Source organism: Ascidia mentula, chromosome 1, assembly GCF_947561715.1.
Source record: "Ascidia mentula chromosome 1, kaAscMent1.1, whole genome shotgun sequence".
Lineage (NCBI taxonomy): Eukaryota > Metazoa > Chordata > Ascidiacea > Phlebobranchia > Ascidiidae > Ascidia > Ascidia mentula.
In genome coordinates, this window is record NC_138566.1 from 19,393,439 (window position 1) to 19,414,239 (window position 20,801).

A 20,801-nucleotide genomic window follows, 5' to 3' on the forward strand; every position below is an offset into this window, starting at 1 on the left:
TTACGACGCGGTCGGGATTAAATGTACTTGCGACAAATATGCTTCGCTCATTTCACCGGAACAGGGAAAACGACAACACAACACACGATATGAAATCTGCGACGTTGATATCACTCTTCGCGGCGTTTTTTATCGGGGCTCATAGCTCATCAGGTAAATAAATTAGGTAATGTTCACGAAAAATTTAAAGGTAGGTTTGACATAGAGTTTTAACGAAAGTTTTGGCAGAGAGCAAACGTGAATGGCTTAACAAGATGGAAGCTCTCAGATCCGTCATTAAACAACATCCAGAAGTTGTGGCGGTACTTTCAATAAAAAAACAATTTTACCATTTGATAAACAAACGCAATGTTTCAGGGTCAAGGCCAGGAGCGACACGAATACGGAACGACAGGAACTGCTGATTTCAATGTTGATTTCCAATGCACCCCAGAACCAATAACAAGTAACAACAGCTATTTTAAGGAAACCGTAACTGTATGTTTCTTAAACAGACTTTACGATTTTTCGTTTTCAGTTCACAGATTGCGCCCACAGGACATTGACGTCATTGGAGCGATGGGTGACTCTATTACGGTAAACAATCTAGCATATTTCTTCATGTTTCTGTGCACAATTCAATAGGCTTCTGATCATTTTTTTTGTACTAAAAACATCCCTGGTAAACGCAGTTGTTACAAACCGTTAATTCTACAAGTTATATTTTCCACTAGACCATTAGTGACAATTGAAAAACGTATAAATGATATATTTGTTTGCTGTGGAGATCTTTGAAACTAGTTTTTGAACGGTTAATTTAAAACAAAACAGTATTACACTGCAAGAAATGGTTGACTTCCTTGTTGAAAGAAAAATAAAATTCCAAAAGTTTTAAATCCTGCACAAAAACATTCTCAGTACGCAAGTGGGTCATTTTAGTTTGTCCTGCAGGCAGGATTCGGTTGTGCAGCGGAAAACGTTTTACAACTGACCGAGGATCGCGGACTTTCGTGGTCAGTCGGTGGAGATGGAAGTCTGCCAGATACCATGACAGTTACCAGTGCGCAGCTGAAACTATTAAAGTCTCAATGCTAATTATCACTAACGTGTTGCAGACATCTTACGGGAGTTTAATCCCAACATCCAGGGATATTCAACGGGAAGCGGGCGAAACTCCGAAGATTGGTTCAACGTCGCCGTTGGGGGGGCTAGAGCACAGTGAGTGCAGTGGTGGTATATTTCACGCTCGAAAATAACATGGAATTAAGGAAGATGCAGAATGGCGTCGTGCCATGGCCTCAAATATATCCCCGAAAAAATCTTCTTTGTTCTTTTGTTGAAATAAGCGTTTGTTCAAACAAAACTTTGTTTTGCTCCCATACTTAACATAATTTTATCGCATTGTTTAGTGATATGCCTGGCCAAGCACGCAGGCTCGTGAACAACATGAAATTGGACTCGGTAAGTTTTATTTGTATAAATTAGCCCTTGCAAAAAGTACCAAAGAAGAATATGTTCGTGTATGGTAGAGAGTAAACTTTGAACACGACTGGAAATTGGTGACGATGTTTATCGGAGGAAATGACTTGTGCGCACTTGGAAGAGATTACGAGGACGCTAATGCATACGCATATCGCGACTACATTGAAGAGGCTTTGGACATTCTCCATGCTCAGGTAAAACAATGATCATATTGTTTTGTGATAATCATCGTTTTTATTCAAAGCGAGATTGTGGTTTCGGTTTTACCCCAAAAAATTACCTCAGTGCTGGGTATTTTTTTTTGCTTTTTTGTCACGCACAACAAAGCATACAAAGATATAGGTAACCCTTTTACATAATTTTGGTAAAATACCAAATTTAAATGACTCGCTATGTGTCCTAAAGACCCTTTCAGTCAACAGTTAAGCAAAGTTTTCGGCTTCTTCGGAACTTTAACTTCTGCAGTGCTGTTTAGTTGCCGAAAACTTTCGTTAACATCGTTGACATCCTGGAAATATATTTGCTACCCAACGTATCGGGAGGGTTTGGTGCTCCTTCGAACTGCGGACTGACTCAGAGTCTTGTGTGTGGATATGTTGTCGACGCCGACAAAGAACAACAGGAGTTCGTCATTAAAGAAAATCATCTATATCAGGCATGAATGTGAAATTTGATGTTGAGCCTGTTTAAGCATTGATAACCGTTAAAAACGCTTTTTATCGCACCCAGACCCTCGTTCAGCAGCTCATTGATAGCGGGAAATATGACACACACGACGACTTTACAGTGGTCATCCAACCTTTCTTGCGAGACACCGTACTGCCCTATACAGATGTAAGTTTGTTCCACGAAGTTCGCGCTTTGATTTGGTTCAACAAGCAGTGCTTGAAATCGCGAACCTAATGGCATGGACTTGTTTCAAAATAGACCATAACACCAAAAAGACCGAGGGCTAGATTCCTCTACAGCTATAAGCAAGTCACACCAAAAAGATAGTTTTATTATTGACGACCGTCGATCTTAACGTACTCAAAAAGCGGAAGTATATTTTTTGTGCCCATTCGTACCAATATTGGTTACAGTTCATCACAAGTATGTAACTTTCTCGAAACATTTCTAATATGTAGGCCTAGGTCTACCCATATTTTCGAAATCAACAAAGGACAAGCATGTATGGTTTTGCCACTATTTGCTTTATTTCAGGATGGACAGGTGGATGCAACTTATTTTGCTCCTGACTGCTTCCATTTCAGCGCCAAGGGGCACGCCATGGGAGCCATAAACATATGGAATAACATGGTAACATAATATAATTGCTTCTAGTAATTTTACACGTCATATATATCACCGTTTTGTCTTGTGTTTCATGCATAGTTGGAGCCAGTGGGACAAAAGTCGACAGTGTGGACCATTAGCGATTTAAAATCTCCAACAAAGGTAACCTCGGTTGCCCCTCACTCGTCTAATTATGAGATTTTCATTTCGTTTGTCTAAACCAAATGTTCGAATTTACGGAGCCATCTAGCTCTAAAATTTGACCTTCTTGACGTTAATTTTGGGTCAAATCGATCGTGAATGTTATGTTTATAATTTCCAGGACTCCCCATATTTCTTTACGCGCCTAAACAGTGGCCTCGAAGGGTCTGGAAGCACTCCTCCCCTGACGACAACAACACGGCCAACGACGACGACGCCAGCAGCAATTACCACTACAACGTCAACAGCGCAACCGATAACCACTACCACAGAAGGCAAACCGATCGAATGCAAGCCGCAGGAATGCACCACTATCGCTCCCGACTGGATCATAGCAGTCATCTGTGTCCTGGCTGTGACGTTGGCCTTCCAGACTTTGATCTTAGTGTACGGCTGCTGTCGCTCCTCCACTAAAAAGCATCGACTGGAAAGTTTCGACAGTTTCAGCAGCACTCACTCGGTCACAAAGATGTAGTGAGATGGGGCTGGGACTGTTTGTGAACGTTTTATTTGATCTATACACATGAAAAGTTTGAACATTCTTGAATTCAAAATTAATTTGTTTTTCTGAAATAATTTATGTGATGTGTGAAGTATTGCTATCAACACTTGCTTTAAACTTTATGTATTTTATAGATAATCAAAAAAAATATTTTTGCGTCAAAGGGATTTGTGTGTGTCATCTAAAGTTTAAAGAAATAGAGTCAAACGTATGTTTAGGATTGAGGGTGTGCGGCGTAAATAACAAGGGTACCGACGACAACACAGTGTTGTTTTGCAACACGGACGAAAGGTCGCTTAAATGAACTCTTCCAATCGTAACCCAAAGTTTTTGTTACGGGGGCACGCACGCATACCGAGCAATAAATTTCGGTCACGTTTATGCGATGTTTGTTGAGCGTTCAGGGAGCGCTCGATAAATCCGTGCATGCATTTTACTCACACATCTGCATTTTATGTCGTCGTAAAACCCTTGCGTTCCCGCAGGTTGTTTGCAGTGTTTCTTGCTAATGTCAACTTTTCCAAGCATTTCGGTTTACTGATGATACTGGAAGTATTTTAAACCGAACGAAACTCTAGTTGTTCTTCTTTTCTTGAATAATGATCAATGTTCAAATCTGTGTGACATAGGCCACAGTAAAACGTAACCGCATGAGGGCACTGTACACTCCACTGTTACGTCACAAAGCGTTTAGCAACCATAGTCAAGGCGCCCGACCTTGGTACTAAGTAGAAAATCTGGTCGGGATCAGAATATCCTGGATTCGAATTCCGGTTCGGTAATAAAAAAGCTATGATTAACCGCCGGAACAGTTACCACTAATCAAGCCCTCCAGCGGCGCAGTAGGTAACCCTTAAGAATCGTTATCAAAACAGACAAATGGTAAAAAACACTATCTATGTCATGCAAATATATTATTGCTGAATTGACAAAGCAGAAAGCAACAAGTACAGGTTTCCGACAGATCCATTTTTGCATCACTTTGTAGAATAACTACAAAACGTGACCGTAAAGCTCCAGGTGGAATCGCTCTTTGCTTACATTCATGAGGAGGTTATATCGTCAGTTTAGTCATAAAATTTATTGAGTAGCACTGCAGTGCACATCAATACGCCCTAATTTGAACCTAATAGCCGTTTGTTGAGACCAGCCAAACTATTTGATTGCCAGACTTAAAATAGAAAGGTTCGTTTCAAGCCTCACTAATACAGAGATTTGCATTTTTGCTTCAATGATTTCAGTTTCGGTGCCAGATCACGCACTGTAACGTCATGTCTGGCCGTAGCCTACCCCTGGGCAGCGTCGATACGCAGTCGTTCAAACGTGCTCTCGCCTGTAGCCAAGTTAATTGTCTCACCAAATCAAGTGCAAACGGTTGCGCACTCGGTGTCAGTGACAGATGGAACCACGCACCATGCAATAAGTTTGGTCGCCTTTGTTTTATTAGAAAGCGGCAAACGGTGCCTGTAAAAGCAACAGACTGTGGTCTGTTTAAAAGAGGTGTTTAGAAAACCCCTTGTACCAGCCACGAACCAGGGATTTGCCAGCTGAGCCGTCATGGGCCATTTGTTCACGAGCGTGGTGAGAGAACGCATTGTATGTGCAGTGTTTGTTTTTAGGGTGAGGAGAACGTGATAAACTTTATAAAAAGTAAATGTTTGGCCCAAACCTCAGTATTAGGTTAATTTTGGTGAGAGCAAAATTATTGATCAGAGACATGGTTGTACGCAATCATCTTCCCTTAGCATATCAGGCTCCAACTTGCGCAAACTGTTATCAGAGGTTGATTGTGATCTAACTGTTATCAGAGGTTGATTGTGATCTAATTGTCAGTTGTGAGTCTAAGAATAACAGACTGATAAGACTCGGCGTCCGGGTCAAGTGCAAGGTGCGTTGTGGCGAAGAAGTCTCGTTTTAGAGAACTCTTCCGAAGTAACTTAAACGTTTGTGTAGAGAAATTTTACCACTTTGTGTAATTGCAATTTTTCCAGATGAAACAGGAATACGAAGCAACTGCATAAGGTATATAGTTTGTTACTTGCAAGCTAAACCAAGTTAAGAAACAGCCAGGTGTATAATCTGCAGTTAAGAGGATACATTCATTCCAAATGTAGCGTTCTTGTCAATTTCTTTCAATAGCAAAACCTTTAGTTTAGTCGCGTGCTGAAGTGCTGTTATATGACCACCGTTGCATGACTGTGCCGTTCGCGGATAACTGGGCAGAGAATTCACCGCACCGTAAAAAGTGGAGGGAAACCGTTGTAATAACCTTTCCAAGCTGACAAGCAACCTTGAGATCAAGTTACGCATTTAGAAAGACCAAGCTTACGGACGATCCAGTTTCGAGGGAAAAACACAAGAGGTACAAAGCTTTATTGTGCAGCTATTATGAATATACCAGCGCAATCGCAATATCTCACCCTCACCATAGTGAGCTTACATCTATTTAACACTTGAGGTTGTGTGGATTTCGTATTTGCTCTGTTTGCCCTTTCCTTTGTTTGGTCTCGATTTCATCGAATGAGGATCTTTCAGTGGCAAACGGCGTGGCATTTTGCAATGGTTAAAACGCAAGCCGCTGCGGTATGACGTTGCTTTCCGGCTCCACCTCCAACTGTTCGGGTTTGACTGTTTTACAGGTGACGCATCGCTGCTGATTCTACCAGTGTCGAACGCAAAGGAAAGCGGCGATACACACAGGCGCGGGTCGGCTGTTGTCATTCGACCTACACATAACCAGCACAAATGCCATGCGAAGCGGCACCGCGCCATGAAGCGTTAAAACCTAGTGGAGCAAGTTAGAGTCACTCGCGCAGTTGAAGTGTTACAACTACTTACAGCAGAAAGCAGTTTGTAAATGAAAGTGTTTGAAGGTTCTACAGACAAGGGGAATAGAACGGAAAAGCGGCAAGGAGTTCAGACGATCTTGTTTGAAATCCATCAAACAGCCGACGTAAGTTTGTTTACTTGTTTTTTTTTCGTTGGGTAAACTATACTTATTGGTTTGTTTGCCGATATTCAAATAAAAAGCGATCAGCACAAACATAGCATATGTCGCTTGCCAATGAAACTGTTGCAAAGTAAATCTTATAACGTTCTGTTTGTACACGGAAAGGAGACGTCAGAGCGAGTTGCCAGCGCCGAAGTTAAAAATAACATACACCTACGTGTGAGCGGACGAATGATTCAATCGCTTGTTGTTACCAAAGATAATATCCTTTGTTCGATGATCAACGCGTATGACCCAATCAACCCAAGTGCATTTTTATGGCAATTAGCAAAGTCAATGTTTGACTTAAAACGTTCATTAAAAAATGTAACGTCATACCAACATAAACAAAATTAATTGTACTTTTTTCCTATTAGTAGATATGTTAGGGTTGTTGTTGGTTGTTCCTCGTTGCATTCCACTGAAAAGTCCCTGACGTAGTGAAACACTACATACTTATGTGTGGGTTCCTTTTCTGGCGCAGGCTCGACCGAACTCTAATTTAGTTACAAGGGAAATTTACTTAAACGGTCTGTGAGCTTGACGTAATGACTCTGGCAACCAAATATATCACGTTCGGAAATAAATCACACCATTTGGGAATCGTTAATGTCCATTTTGAAATTTGTGTTACCCATAAGATTATTCTTGTTTTATTGCAAAAATCGCAGACTGTCGCGCATAGTTTGACCACAACGAAATTAAAAATTTAACAGTATTGTCACTAAAACACAGAAAAAATTAAAAATTTATTACAGCATATGTACAGCGGTTCAAGATACGCACATTTCATGTTGTTGATCGCGTTACAAATTTACTGTTGCAGAACGAATAGATATCCACCGGGATATCGACATCGCCCGAAATCCCTAGATGTCCTGAATGTTTGGAATGAAATTACCCCAGAGTGCGAGGAGTCCAACAAATACTCAAGCAACCTGAAAATGGATAGTAAGCAGAATAATTCCGATAAATCTTGTTCAACCGACCATGAAACAAAACAAAAAAGCACACAATGCAAAGAGGAACCGGAAACAACAAGTCATGAAACCGTGGAGTCACTGCCCACTGTGCAAGAGGAGTTGGTATCAATGCCGCCCAGTCCCAGCTCCCGGAAAAAGCCTATGGCGCGTTCATTTTCTTCGTTCGACATACCAGCAGGTCACAGCAGAATAAAGCGGGGCGGGAGAGCCTCTCTGCAATTGGCGTTTTCTCAGACAGTGAAGATGTTCAAGACTGCGTAAGTCACTTCAAGGGCTATAAAATAATACTACGAAAGTGAGAATAAGATCTTTCGTGTGCAACTAACAAAGTTTTAAAAATTTTGCACTAGATTTTTTCTAAAAATCTTGTGTAAAAAAGTTTTTCGCATTTTCCTCAAACAAAGCCGAAAATGTATGTGCACCTAATCCGAGTTAAGGCAAAAGCTCTTACACACAGACGCCGAGGATCAAAGAGTAACCCCGGTACACCGATGCACAAATCGCCCAATGTTCAGTCATGGAATGACACCAGCTCTTGGGCTGGCGGATCGATAGCTGAGAAACCGGAGTCAAACGGAAGCTTCTACAAATCATTTGAAGACCTCATCGACTCTACACCGCTCAGCACCCCGGCATCTGGGAACGAACTCAGTCCACAATCGAGGTCCGCAGCCTACGCAGGAGATGTGTGGTGCGCTGTGGGTCGTTCAGGCGGAACCGTGCGTGTGCCAGGCACTGATGTGTCGCTGCATATCAACGCGCGCCAACTACCAGCAGGCTGTGCTTGCACAAACCCACCCACCACTGGCTCGAAGTTCCGCGAACGGTCGGGAAGTCACTCCAGCTCCCGGATTGAAAAGGGACGCACGTCCTCGCGCAAGAAGAGAACAACATCTTCCTCGTCCTCTTCATCTCCGCCGAACACAGCATTCCTATCCTGTACGGGACCAAAGGATTTCGACGGGAGAATCGTCTTAGGACTGGAAGACCCTCCTGAGGTAGAAACTCTGCTGCAGGGGTTGGATAATCCCCTGCAACCACAACAGATTGCCCACGCGGGCCCAGCTATCCGGCTGGGTTTCGTTGACGAACAACTGTGCGATCACGAAATTACGATTCAACTGAGCACCAACCTCAAAACCACGTCGCCCAAATTTGTCGACGATGTACGTTCAGAAAAAACAAAGAAATACTGTTGGTTTAACCATACAGACGAAATGAAAGACATAATATATTTGAATTCAGGTCAACGACAACAAAGGAGGAACCCACGCGTTTGTAATGACGTGTCTGCAGAGCGATACACAAGGACACAACTATCGTGAAGTCAAGACCTGCTTCCAATTCGGAGATACTCTTCAGGCTACGCTGGATGTAATGAAAGGATTCGTTCGCGATTCAGGTAAAATATTCATCAAAAAGACCTCAGGAAGTCACAATTCAGTTTTTCATTTGTGAGTGAAACTTATAAAAGATTTCGTTCTTTTACTATTTAAAAAAAAAACTTGAAATATTTTCAAAAAAACTTGAAAAAATACGGAAAAATCTTTGATATCATTCTTCTAGGAAGAAATGCTTATTGTTACATGTTGCAATGTGTATATATAGGTTACAGTGGCGTTCTATTTCCGTTCGAAAAAGTGGTCCAATTTTTTTTCAGATGCTTATTATAGAGTTTACGTGGTTCCCATTATCAAAGTTGTTAAGTTTCCTGCATTTACACCGTGGAGTTTTGTTACTCAAAAAATCTTCGGCGTTGGGGTATACGGCCCGAAACAAATTCAGTCGGATTCGGTTTGCTGCGTTTCGATTTCACCCACCAGCTTTATTCCTCCAATTTTGGATGTTACGCACGAAACAACACAGCAGTAAGTGGGTTGCCAAACAATTGTGTATGTTTAATATCATCGCCCTGGTTATAAGGATTTAGAATAAGGCATATGTTTGGAAAAGAAGAGCTTGGTGGAAAAAAAGTTTTGGTGGGAAAACAAACCGCCCAAACATTAAATGTTAACATTAGAAGATTAATTCTGATTTAAAATTGATCTTTTGTCAATAAATGTCTTCCTGAATTCGTTGCAATTTTGCAATGACTACAACATGCTTTTCTAGGTTCAAACTTCAACGGTGGAACAGTTTCTCAATGCCAGTGCAAGAAATGCAGGCGTTCGATATTCAGGTCCAGACCCCTCAACTTTCACATTTATCGGTGGATGCCTTCGTTTTGTCGTGTAAGGACGCTCTTACTTGCGTGAGACGTGACTTCACATTCCAGCTGAGGATAACGACGGACGGTGTTGAACAAACCACCCCAAGAAAAGAAAATAGTATGCTCGTCCTTACTGTGACCGGTAAAGAAGATCGCAGAAAACGAAAACTTAAATGCGATATACCAGTGCTATTGGACAAATTGCGCGCAGCCTCCCCCCGTCTAAAGAAACAGAATCCATCCAACAGTGGCGACCTGCCTTTTCTGTGGAATCAGCTTCAGCTAACAGACAAGTTAGGATTGAGTTGGCGACCGGCGCCCCGGTTAACCCGCTCTGTTTGTCCATTAAGTCTAGCAATCACACAGCGGCAACGCAATGACAGACGCAGGTTGGTTAATGTGATTACATTGGTTTCTCTAAAGATATTTTTTTATTTTTATTGACAATGCATAATTTCGGCTTTAAATTGTTCAAAACTTTTGTAAGCTATTGTGGCATGTCATGAACAGACAAACTTTCTTATACATGGTCGTAATAGCTCAAGTTACCAATGCGATACCCGCATAGCTAAATTAAACCAATTAGTGAAGCATTTCGAAACGTTATTGAATGCAGTTTTGTAATAAGTAAATCTATGTTTATTTATCATCAGACAAGGATTATTGAATCCCTATCTCGTATGCTATGACCAAGCAGACTACCTTGTCGTCATCAGCGATAAAACATTAATCATGAATGACAAGGACAGAAAAATTGAATGTCTACCTGTTTACACACAACACAAAACAGGTAACACGGCACTGTTTCATAGTCTGAAACCCAGTTAAGTACACTTGAAACCAACCAATACTCCACGCACTTTACAGGGCTTGTGCAAACGAATCATGTTCGCAAAATCGATTTTGACGAGTTTTGCAAATGGGACAAATCGAGGCCAACTGCAATGAGCATTATAGAAGCAGTCACCGAACCCGGTAAATACAATTCAATAAACTTTTCGCGTATATATTTTACGTATACACTTTACATAACTTGCTATGAACCAGGCATAATATTAGGTCAGTTTAATGCTCGTTTCTTCAGGTTCTGGTGGTTTGCCAAAATAAGTAAAAACTTAAATTGAAGATCATGTTTGAAAATTTCTCTTTTATTTAAACACTATTTATGTTATATTTTTGATATTATAAAATGGAATATTTATGTTACTGTCAACTGTTTTGGGTGCAGTGCAACATTTCAACTATTCATTTCCACGAATTCAAAAGAAACTGGTCGATAGCGACATCGCCTGGTCGGAAGTAATGAAATTTTTACAGTTCGGGAAATCTTTTATGATGGCAGCGAACGAAGAACAAATAGAACATGCCGATAGACGTGACATGATAGCTTACTTTCTGACAAAATACAAGGTAATATATGTAAACACATAAAACAGATTGCTCAAAGACAAACCAATACATCTATTCACATATTTTTATATTACATGTGACCTGTGTGCACCTATGTACATATATTTAATGTCTTGACATCTCATTTAGGAACATTGCTCGGCCGGTCCTCAGCGCATGTCCTTCTGTCAGGAAATCATTAAATCACTTCTCTACGCGGATGAATATGAGCTAGCCGTTGGGCTGTTGGTCGATTGTTGCCTCTTTACTGTTGCCATTGCGATTGCCAATCGTTGGCCGTCGCTTGCAACCAACCTCACCAACACTAATTACGAAGCTGAACCTTCAACGAAGCTTATCGACAAACTGGTAGGAACCGTTGTTATATTAGCAACCGCAAGACATTTATGATACGTTTATGGCCAATGTTTCAAAATAAACAACATTAGGTATATGGTGATGTCTAACACGCTTTCATTCAGTCAATACATAGCTTCAAGTGACTTACTGCTAAAAGGCTCTGAAACCGTACCCAAATAAATATGCATTCATCAAAAAAAAAATTTTTCCTGTACTGTGCAGGACCCCTGGAAAGGCGCTTGGACTTTTCTATCGGCATGGAAAAGAGAGATTGCAGATGATCACGCAGCACTCGTCAAACTACACTCGACTTTAGACGACATGCTTGACTTCCCACGGAAGGCGCTTTCATGCGTGACGGCATCTATTATTTTTATTTCATCCATTGACTGTCTGCGCTGCTACGACACACGACTGTAGCGGACATTTCTTTGCTACTGTCCACAGTCGCCCTTCTATGCACTTATTGATGGCTGTGATCTATTATGTTCTTTGCAATAAACTGGTCGTGATAAGAAATATGATGAGATCTGCAACCGATTTTGCGTTGATTTGCGAAATAGAAAAGGTGTTGCACAATCAACACAAAAGAATGGAGTCAGTGCTGCTCATCTGTATTAAGTGATGTTTATAGCGTTTGCAGCAAAGCATGAAGTTAATATCTACTTCCCCGATTTTTTAATAGCGACTCTACAGCACGAATTAATGTACACAGGAAATTGTACGCCTTTAGGCAAGTTCCTTAGTGTTTGTAAAGGCGATGTGACTGACCGAAGCTGACTTGCCTCGAGCCGATGTCATGAAGCTGAATTATAAATGTGGGCCAAGCGTGACTGATCTGCAGCACGAAATGCGTACATGACGCTAGGCGCACAGTGCTTTGTTCACTCACGGGAAACGGTTGGGTTGGATTGATTTTGCTGTACCGCTGAGTGATTGTTGGTAGTTGCTGATGGGCAGTATCGAAAAAGTTTGCATTATAGGGGGCGGAGTTTCTGGTTTAAGTACAGTCAAGGCTTGCCTGGAATGGGGGCTGACGCCAGTATGCTATGAAAAAGCATCTGATATAGGTATGATTCATTTGTACAGCAGTTCAAAAACAATAGGCAAACATATAACAGTTTACTGAACATTGGATTTCATGTTAAATTAAGTTCAGCTGTAAAAGACCACTTTCATTCTCAAAGAAATGGTGTAGAAGAGTTGTTTACTTGTTTGCAGGTGGACTTTGGAATACAAAAGAACGGAAACGGACTGGCTTCATTCCACAGATATACGACAGCTTGGTTACAAACATTAGCAAGGAAGGCTCATGTTTTTCCGACTTTCCGGCTCCAAAGGTTACTTTTAACATTGTTTTTGATGATGTTTTTAATCACTGTGTACATTTTGCAATGAATACAATCTCGTTTTGTTGGTAGGAATGGCCGCCATATTTAAGGCAGGATTATACCTTGGAGTATCTTCGGATGTACGTGGATCATTTTAATTTACTGGAACATATTGTGTTTGACACAGAAATTACTTCCGTTCGTAAATCACCCAGCTACGATGAAAGTGGTGAGCTCGCCATTACTGACTGTTAACGAATCTTCATACTCCAATTCACATATGTTTGCTATGTAATAACTTTTCTAATTACCAAAATGGGTCTCATTTATGTTGCTAAAATTCTTTGAACTGTTGTACTGCAGGATCTTGGATTGTGTCCACACGCACCAAAGATCAGACGGAAGTTGAGCAGGAATTTCAGGCTGTTGTGGTTGCAACTGGTCAGTTTCACGAACAAATTCCTCCGGACATACCCGGACTGAGGGACAAGTTTTCAGGTGAAATTCGTTCCAGTGGGGATTTCAACGCAGACGAAAGCCTCAAAGGTAAAATAGATAAAGTTGGTTTTGTTTAAAGATCTTCAGAAAACAAGCATTTCTAATTTCGCAGGAAAGTCGGTACTGATTATAGGGGCCAGCCACTCAGGCTGTGACATCGCAGCGGCTTGTACGGATTTCACAAAAAGCGTACACCTCAGTGCTCGCCATGGCACATGGATTATGCCACGAATTACATACGTAAGCACATCTGTAGTATTATTACAGTAATATCATTGTTTTATGACAAAATACTTTCTTTAAATAGGGTGGATTGCCATTGGACATTGCTCTCATGAGCAGATTCAACGCTGGTTTAAAACGTCTTGCACCGGCATGGATTATACGTCGAAAGATATTACGACTTATCGCAGAACGTTTCGACCACAACGCCGCCGGACTTACGTCACAGTAAGTGTTTCGCCAGAGTATTTGCTTTATTCGTTGTTGCCGAATTGGAAATCCCCTCCTTCATATACCAGTACCTTTATAACCAATACCATTTATCATTCAAAAACGTCTAAACACCGTAAATAATACATTCATTTGTGTTCATGTAACACACAAAATGTTCATATGTTTAATGCAGCTATCCGGTCGACAGTATCCATGCAACGGTCGCAGTCAACGATACTTTGCCTATTAAGTTATACAGCGGTCAGGTTAAGGCTGTTTCTGGTGTAAAAAGCGTTGAGGAGCGGACGGCCACACTTGTCGATGGCACCACTATCGATGTCGACGTCATCATAATCGCCACCGGGTATACGTCAAAGTTTCCTTTCTTGCCAAAAGATGTTATTGCTGGTAAGATGCACAGAAAGTATAATATTTTAACATCGTTTGTATTTTATTTTGGGCCGACATTCAGCTGTCATGCTCTCATAACTTATTTATATAGTGCTTGAGTTTCAAGTAAATCCAAAAAAGTTTAACTTTCATTGTTACAGAAGGATCAACGATTTCTGTAGGCCTTGCCAAATTACTTGCTTTAATTTTCCGACTAATTGGTAAAATTATCCTCATGCTCACGTGATTTGTCCCCAAACACGTTAGCTTGGTTAAAAAAATCTGTGTTGTCCTTATTTAAACCTCAACAGAAAAAGTCACCGAACGAAAACTGCACTGGTGGATTTTCCCCATCGAAATGAAGCATCCGTCCACGTTAAGTTTTGTCGGTCTCATTCCAATCGGCAACGGTCCGATCAATAATACCGCTGAGCTCCAGGTGGGGTACATGCATCACAACGTCTTTTATTATTGGATTGGAAATATAAAGACAAGTTTGTATTTTCAGAGTCGTTACCTGGCAGAAGTGCTTTCTGGAAAGCGAAGATTGCCGTCCCGAAAAGACATGGAAAAATTATGTGAAGAGCAAAAGGACGTGATTAGAAGAAAGTGCAATGGAGAATACTTGTATAAGGTACGGCTATGTTTGCACTAAAAGCTGTTGCATAAAATGCACTTTCAAAAAGGTTGTATTTTTTGATTGTTGAAAGGGATTTAGGCTAATTCTTTTTTTAATTTCATAACTGATGACAATAAGGTTTTCTTTTTAATTACAGGCATCAATTCTTGAGTATCGCGAATCTATGGCCAGCTATATGGGTTTGTTGCCATCATTTTGGAGACTTCTTTTCACTGATCCACGACTTGCTTTCAACGTTTATTTCGGGCCAGCTTTGCCTTTCCACTTTCGCCTGATTGGAGAACATAAGTGGGATAAGGCCAGGGAATATTCGCTGAATGCAATCGCAAACGGAATGGGAGGAATGCGTTTGTCATCTTCCAGCAAGACGAATTCCACCAAGTCAATATAAGTTTTGTGTTTTAGCTATGAAATAGACCTACCTCATTCAATAAATCCAGTCGCCATTGCCAGGAATTTTGAGCTTGACCGTAGTTTTGCGTGTCGTTTGAATAAAAACGTGATTGTTACTAATATATTTTGCAAAACAAATGCTTGTGTTTTGGTCGATTTTGTGGTAGATTTCGGTGCGTACCTATATGTGTGATATAAGCAAGTAGCCCATACTAAATGTTCCGTTAAGACGCAATGCAGCTTGAGTTGTAACAAAAGATAGGCTGTATATGTACGTTAACTTTTAGTTTCTATTACAACAATCGAAAAATCAGCAACTTAAAGGGTAGACAAGCGGATGTCGTTTTTTATAAAGGGGAAATACTGATATGTTTATCACAGAAATATCTAAAACACTGAAATTCACACATCTGTCTTAAAATTTTGGTGTTCACTAATAGCCTATAGTATAGAACCTGTGAACAATAACTTCTGCTTTTATTATTTTCGTCCATGAATACAACGGATTTTGATTTTATCCGCATGTAAAGAAGGATGGCCAAATAAAAAGTCGACCAAATGGTTCGCAAAAAATGAATCTTTTTGGATTTTTTTCAAGAAAAGGCAATTCAAAGAGCACCGACGAAGACAAACGATATGTGTAAAAAAACACCAACGAGACGCTAGTCGACAAAACTTTTTTCCATGCGACAAAATAGTAAAGGCTAACAACTTTGCCGTTTCTCAATAGATTTTGATGATTTTTGCACAGGTTGCAAGGAATGACATGTAGTTTTAAAACATACAAAAATATTTAAAAAATTACAATGATTAATGTAAGGAATATTATTGTACATTGTCATAAATCGGTCATAACTACTTTTATCGAACCGCGGCCACGACTATTCATACACCGGTATTGATGGCTGTGATATTTGTTCTTTGCAATAAACTGGTCGTGATCAAAATATGATGAGATCTGCAACTGATTTTGCGTTGATTTGCGTAATAGAAAAGGTGTTGCACAATCAACACAAAAGAATGGAGTCAGTGCTGCTCATCTGTATTAAGTGATGTTAAAAGCGTTTGCAGAAAAGCATGAAGTTAATATCTACTTCCCCGATTTTTTAATAGTGACTGTATAACACGAAGTAACGAATTCAGGAAATTGTACGCCTTGAGGCAAGTGTCTTGGGGTTTGTAAAAGCGATGTGACTGACCGAAGCTGACTTGCTTCAAGCTGATGTCATGATCTTGAATAATAAATGCGGACGAAGCGTTAATGACTTTCAGCACATTCAGCAATTGCGTACGTGACGCTAGGCGCACAGTGCTTTGTTTACTCACTGGAAAGGGTTGGATTGAGTTGGGTTGATTTCGCTGTGACGCTGAGTGATTGTTGGTAGTTAATGATGGGCAGTATCGAAAAGGTTTGCATTATAGGGGCCGGAGTTTCTGGGTTAAGTGCAGTAAAGGCTTGCCTGGAATGGGGACTAACGCCAGTATGCTATGAAAAGGCCTCTGATATAGGTATGTTATATTTGTACAGCAGTTCGGCAAAGGACCAACATACAATAAAGTTTACAAAACATTGGATTTCATGTTAAATTTAGTTCAGCTGTAAAAGACCACTTTCCTTCTCAAAGAAATGGTGTAGAAGAGTTGTTTTACTTGTTTGCAGGTGGACTTTGGAATACAGAAGAACGGAAACGGACTGGCTTCATTCCACAGATATACGACAGCTTGGTTACAAACATTAGCAAGGAAGGCTCATGTTTTTCCGATTTTCCTGCTCCAAAGGTTACTTTTCACTTTGTTTTTGATGATGTTTTTAATCACTGTGTACATTTTGCAATGAATGCAGTCTCGTTTTGTTGGTAGGAATGGCCGCCATATTTAAGGCAGGATTATACCTTGAAGTATCTTCGGATGTACGTGGATCATTTTAATTTACTGGAACATATTGTGTTTGACACAGAAATTATTTGCGTTCGTAAATCACCCACTTACGATGAAAATGGTGAGTTGGCCATTACTGACTGTTAACGAATCTTCATACTCGTAGTTATGTTGCTAAAATTCTTTGAACTGTTGTACTGCAGGATCTTGGATTGTGTCCACACGCACCAAAGATCAGACGGAAGTTGAGCAGGAGTTTCAGGCTGTTGTGGTTGCAACTGGTCAGTTTTACGAACAAATTCCTCCAGACATACCCGGACTGAGGGACAAGTTTTCAGGTGAAATTCGTTCCAGTGGTGATTTCAATGCAGACGAAAGCCTAAAAGGTAAAATAGTTAAAGTTGGTTTTGTTTAAAGTTCTTCAGAAAAACAAGAATTTATAATTTCGCAGGAAAGTCGGTACTGATTATAGGTGCCAGTCACTCGGGCTGTGACATCGCAGCGGCTTGTACGGATTTCACAAAAAGCGTACACCTCAGTGCGCGCCATGGCACATGGATTATGCCACGAATTACATACGTAAGCACATCTGTAATACCATTACAGTATTATCTATGTTTTACAAAAAAAATGCTTTCTTTAAATAGAGTGGATTGCCATTGGACATTGCTCTTATGAGCAGATTCAACGCTGGTTTGAAACGTCTTGCACCGGCATGGATTATACGTCGAAAGATATTACGACTTATCGCAGAACGTTTCGACCACAACGCCACCGGACTTACGTCACAGTAGGTGTTTCGCTGGAGTATTTGCTTTATTCGTTGTTGCCGAATTGGAAATCCCCTCCTTCAAATACCACTACCTTTTCAGTCAATACCATTTATCCTTTGGTGGTTGCAAAATTATAGCGTGGAATGCTTAGAGTTCAAAAACGTCTAAACACCGCCGATAATACATTCATTTGTCTGCAGTTCTCATTGATTATTATGGCTCTTTTGCGCATATAACATTCATTTGTGTTCATGTAACACACAAAATGTTCATATGTTTAATGCAGCTATCCGGTCGACAGTATCCAAGCAACGGTCGCAGTCAACGATACTTTGCCAATTAAGTTATACAGTGATCAGGTTAAGGCCGTTCCTGGTGTAAAAAGCGTTGAGGAGCGGACGGCCACACTTGTCGATGGCACCACTATTGATGTCGACGTCATCATAATCGCCACCGGGTATACGTCAAAGTTTCCTTTCTTGCCAAAGGATGTTATTGCTGGTAAGATGAACAGAGAATATAATATTTTAACATCGTTTGTATTTTATTTTGGGTCGACATTCAGCTGTCATGCTCTCATAACTTATTTATATTGTGCTTGAGTTTCAAGTAAATCCAAAAAAGTTTAACTTTCATTGTTACAGAAGGATCAACGATTTCTGTAGGCCTTGCCAAATTACTTGTTTTATTTTTCCGACTAATTGGTAAAATTATCCAAAATTATCCTGACTTGTCCCCAAGCACGTTAGCTTGGTTAAAAAAAAATCAGTGTTGTCCTTTTTTAAACCTCTACAGAAAAAGTCACAGAACGAAAACTGCACTGGTGGATTTTCCCCATCAAAATGAAGCATCCGTCCACGTTAAGTTTTGTCGGTCTCTTTCCAATCGGCAACGGTCCGATCAATAATACCGCTGAGCTTCAGGTGGGGAACATGCATCACAACGTCTTTTATTATTGGATTGGAAATATAAAGAACAGTTTGTATTTTCAGAGTCGTTATCTGGCAGAAGTGCTTTCTGGCCGGCGAAGATTGCCGTCCCGAAAAGACATGGAAAAATTATGTGAAGAGCAAAAGGACGTGATTAGAAGAAAGTGCAATGGAGAATACTTGTATAAGGTACGGCTATGTTTGCACTAAAATGCACTTTCAAAAAGGTTGTATTTTTTGATTGTTGAAAGGGATTTAGGCTAATTCTTTTTTTCATTTCATAACTGATGACAATAAGGTTTTCTTTTTAATTGCAGGCACCAATTCTTGAGTACCGCGAATCTTTGGCCAGCTATATGGGTTTGTTACCATCATTTTGGAGACTTCTTTTCACTGATCCACGACTTGCTTTCAACGTTTATTTCGGGCCAGCTTTGCCTTTCCACTTTCGCCTGATTGGAGAACATAAGTGGGATAAAGCAAGGGAATATTCGCTGAATGCAATCGCAAACGGAATGGGAGGAATGCGTTTGTCATCTTCCAGCAAGACGAATTCCACCAAGTCAATATGAGTTTTGTGTTTTTGCTGTTAAATAGGGATACCTAATTTAACAAACCCAGTCGCCATTGCCAGTAATTTTGCGCTTTAACCTTATTTTTGCGTGTCGTTTGAATAAAAAACGTGATTTCTGCAAATATTGTGTTTCGGTCGATTTTGTGGTTTCGGTGCGTACCTAGACTATATGTGTGATATAAGCAAGTAGCCCATACTAAATGTGCGGTAAAGACGCAATGCAACTTGAGTTGTAACAAAAGATAGGCTGTATATGTACGTTAACTTTCAGTTTCTATGACAACAATCGAAAAAATCAGCAACTTTAAAGGGATGTCGTTTTTTTATTCAGGGGAAAGATTGACGTGCTTTTCATAGTAACTTCGTATTAAGATTTATACACATCTCTACCAAAATTTTGGTGTTCACTGATAGCCTATAGTATAGAATCTGTTAACAACAACTTTTGTTTTTTATTATTTTTGTCCATGAATACAACGGATTTCGATTTTATCCGCATGTAAAGAAGGGTGGCCAAATAAAAAGTCGACCAAATGGTTCGCAAAAACCGAATCTTTTTTGATTTGATTTTTCAATTTAGTACCAAACAAAACTAAGAAAAAAAATAAGGAAAACACAGCTGAATTAGGAACTCTTAGCGGACTATTTCTGCGAAACAAATCACGATAGAAAGACTAATTTTATCCTTGATATGTTACTTTTGCAATATTGTGTGGAGTTTCATCTGTAAGTATTGTTGAAGAAAATACCAAAAACAAGAAGTCGAATTATTTTCTTTGTATATTTTGCCTACAACCACACAACATGTAAATTTGAACACAAATAATGGTTAACGGTAAAACAAATTCGTTTTAGCCTTCCCACTTCGAAGTTTCATTGTGCTGGAAAAAGTTCGACAAATCCTGTTCTGCTCTGGTGTAACATAAACGTCTTGTCCATTTTCTTCATCTGAAGAGTACAAAACATCGCAGCGAATATTTTGTTGAACACGTTTGGGTAGTGAAATACTTTTTGGGGTTGCTACACAGTCAACATTAGGGTTGATTTTTCTTATATGTTTTTTGGTGGAACTTCTTGTACAAAGTTTTCTCCGGACTTGCTGTGATGAGGAGTGAGATGGGTCGGATTTCTGAGAATTCTTTGGTCTCAAGATGACAGGTGTATGGTTCACTGGAGCAGGGACACTATTGGTTTTAGGTTTTATTGTCAATATGTCATCTTCACTGTTGGAACTGGTGTTTTGTTTCACTGAAAAGTAACTTTCTCCTGAAGATGATGTGTTGGAAAACACAGTAGTCTTGTAATTTTTTGTTTTTTTGCTAGGAAAATTTTTTTGTATGTCTGTGTCGCTTTCTTCTGAATCACCAAGCATTGCTCGCATAGGATCATGTATAACACTTTGAGAGCATATGTTTGTAGATTGCAGGTGACGTGCAGGTTTATCCTGAGGACTTTGTGATGCCAGTGCATAATTGCGGCAAATGACAACAGAGGAATTTTCATCACAATCCCAGTGTTTTAAGGTGATTTTACGAAATGGAGAATTTAAAAGACTGGATGATGAACATAGGGTTTGGTCTCTGGGAACTGA

At 40.1% G+C, this 20,801-nt stretch overlaps 4 protein-coding genes across 5 annotated transcripts; all 4 read left to right on the forward strand.

Moving 5' to 3' along the window:
* Window positions 1-38: 38 nt before the first annotated feature.
* Window positions 39-3,412, forward strand: LOC145889114 (phospholipase B1, membrane-associated-like). The gene is made up of 13 exons (XM_082980000.1): window positions 39-153; window positions 229-302; window positions 358-445; window positions 518-576; window positions 931-1,039; window positions 1,095-1,197; window positions 1,389-1,440; window positions 1,509-1,655; window positions 1,937-2,116; window positions 2,191-2,295; window positions 2,665-2,760; window positions 2,836-2,898; window positions 3,059-3,412. The coding sequence occupies exons 1-13, from the start codon at window positions 39-41 to the stop codon at window positions 3,410-3,412; spliced, it is 1,545 nt and encodes a 514-aa protein (XP_082836126.1).
* Window positions 3,413-5,511: 2,099 nt separating this feature from the next.
* On the forward strand, window positions 5,512-11,916 carry LOC145917908 (SH3 domain-binding protein 4-B-like). 2 transcript variants are annotated; one of them, XM_083003216.1, is made up of 12 exons: window positions 5,512-5,801; window positions 6,079-6,392; window positions 7,255-7,668; window positions 7,869-8,577; window positions 8,657-8,813; window positions 9,072-9,279; window positions 9,524-10,009; window positions 10,274-10,410; window positions 10,488-10,595; window positions 10,849-11,030; window positions 11,160-11,378; window positions 11,592-11,916. In XM_083003216.1, the coding sequence occupies exons 3-12, from the start codon at window positions 7,373-7,375 to the stop codon at window positions 11,787-11,789; spliced, it is 2,700 nt and encodes an 899-aa protein (XP_082859342.1). In that variant the 5' UTR covers window positions 5,512-5,801; window positions 6,079-6,392; window positions 7,255-7,372; the 3' UTR covers window positions 11,790-11,916. The 2 variants fall into 2 exon arrangements, with proteins under 2 accessions (XP_082859342.1, XP_082859343.1); XM_083003217.1 differs by lacking the exon at window positions 5,512-5,801 and having other exon boundaries at window positions 5,851-6,392.
* A 129-nt stretch (window positions 11,917-12,045) lies between these two features.
* LOC145917910 (flavin-containing monooxygenase 5-like) lies at window positions 12,046-15,129 on the forward strand. The gene is made up of 10 exons (XM_083003219.1): window positions 12,046-12,439; window positions 12,591-12,709; window positions 12,791-12,929; window positions 13,064-13,246; window positions 13,311-13,438; window positions 13,506-13,648; window positions 13,827-14,041; window positions 14,335-14,462; window positions 14,532-14,657; window positions 14,800-15,129. Exons 1-10 carry the CDS (start codon window positions 12,322-12,324, stop codon window positions 15,052-15,054), a joined length of 1,554 nt encoding a protein of 517 aa, XP_082859345.1. The 5' UTR covers window positions 12,046-12,321; the 3' UTR covers window positions 15,055-15,129.
* A 1,295-nt stretch (window positions 15,130-16,424) lies between these two features.
* LOC145917909 (flavin-containing monooxygenase 5-like) lies at window positions 16,425-19,466 on the forward strand. The gene is made up of 10 exons (XM_083003218.1): window positions 16,425-16,565; window positions 16,717-16,835; window positions 16,917-17,055; window positions 17,138-17,320; window positions 17,386-17,513; window positions 17,582-17,724; window positions 17,994-18,208; window positions 18,503-18,630; window positions 18,700-18,825; window positions 18,954-19,466. The coding sequence occupies exons 1-10, from the start codon at window positions 16,445-16,447 to the stop codon at window positions 19,206-19,208; spliced, it is 1,557 nt and encodes a 518-aa protein (XP_082859344.1). The 5' UTR covers window positions 16,425-16,444; the 3' UTR covers window positions 19,209-19,466.
* The last annotated feature ends 1,335 nt before the right edge of the window (window positions 19,467-20,801 follow it).

Bases quoted from the DNA above. Each gene is read 5' to 3' on its own strand.
- LOC145917909 (XM_083003218.1), top strand. From the start codon at position 16,445: ATGATGGGCAGTATCGAAAAGGTTTGCATTATAGGGGCCGGAGTTTCT. The intron at 17,514-17,581 runs GTAAGCACATCT...TTCTTTAAATAG, and splicing joins TTATGCCACGAATTACATAC to AGTGGATTGCCATTGGACAT. The intron at 18,631-18,699 runs GTGGGGAACATG...TTGTATTTTCAG, and splicing joins ATAATACCGCTGAGCTTCAG to AGTCGTTATCTGGCAGAAGT.
- LOC145917908 (XM_083003216.1), top strand. From the start codon at position 7,373: ATGGATAGTAAGCAGAATAATTCCGATAAATCTTGTTCAACCGACCAT. The intron at 8,814-9,071 runs GTAAAATATTCA...ATTTTTTTTCAG, and splicing joins AGGATTCGTTCGCGATTCAG to ATGCTTATTATAGAGTTTAC. The intron at 9,280-9,523 runs GTAAGTGGGTTG...ATGCTTTTCTAG, and splicing joins ACGCACGAAACAACACAGCA to GTTCAAACTTCAACGGTGGA.
- LOC145889114 (XM_082980000.1), top strand. From the start codon at position 39: ATGCTTCGCTCATTTCACCGGAACAGGGAAAACGACAACACAACACAC. The intron at 2,296-2,664 runs GTAAGTTTGTTC...GCTTTATTTCAG, and splicing joins CCGTACTGCCCTATACAGAT to GATGGACAGGTGGATGCAAC. The intron at 2,761-2,835 runs GTAACATAATAT...TTTCATGCATAG, and splicing joins TAAACATATGGAATAACATG to TTGGAGCCAGTGGGACAAAA.
- LOC145917910 (XM_083003219.1), top strand. From the start codon at position 12,322: ATGGGCAGTATCGAAAAAGTTTGCATTATAGGGGGCGGAGTTTCTGGT. The intron at 12,930-13,063 runs GTGAGCTCGCCA...GTTGTACTGCAG, and splicing joins ACCCAGCTACGATGAAAGTG to GATCTTGGATTGTGTCCACA. The intron at 14,658-14,799 runs GTACGGCTATGT...TTTTAATTACAG, and splicing joins ATGGAGAATACTTGTATAAG to GCATCAATTCTTGAGTATCG.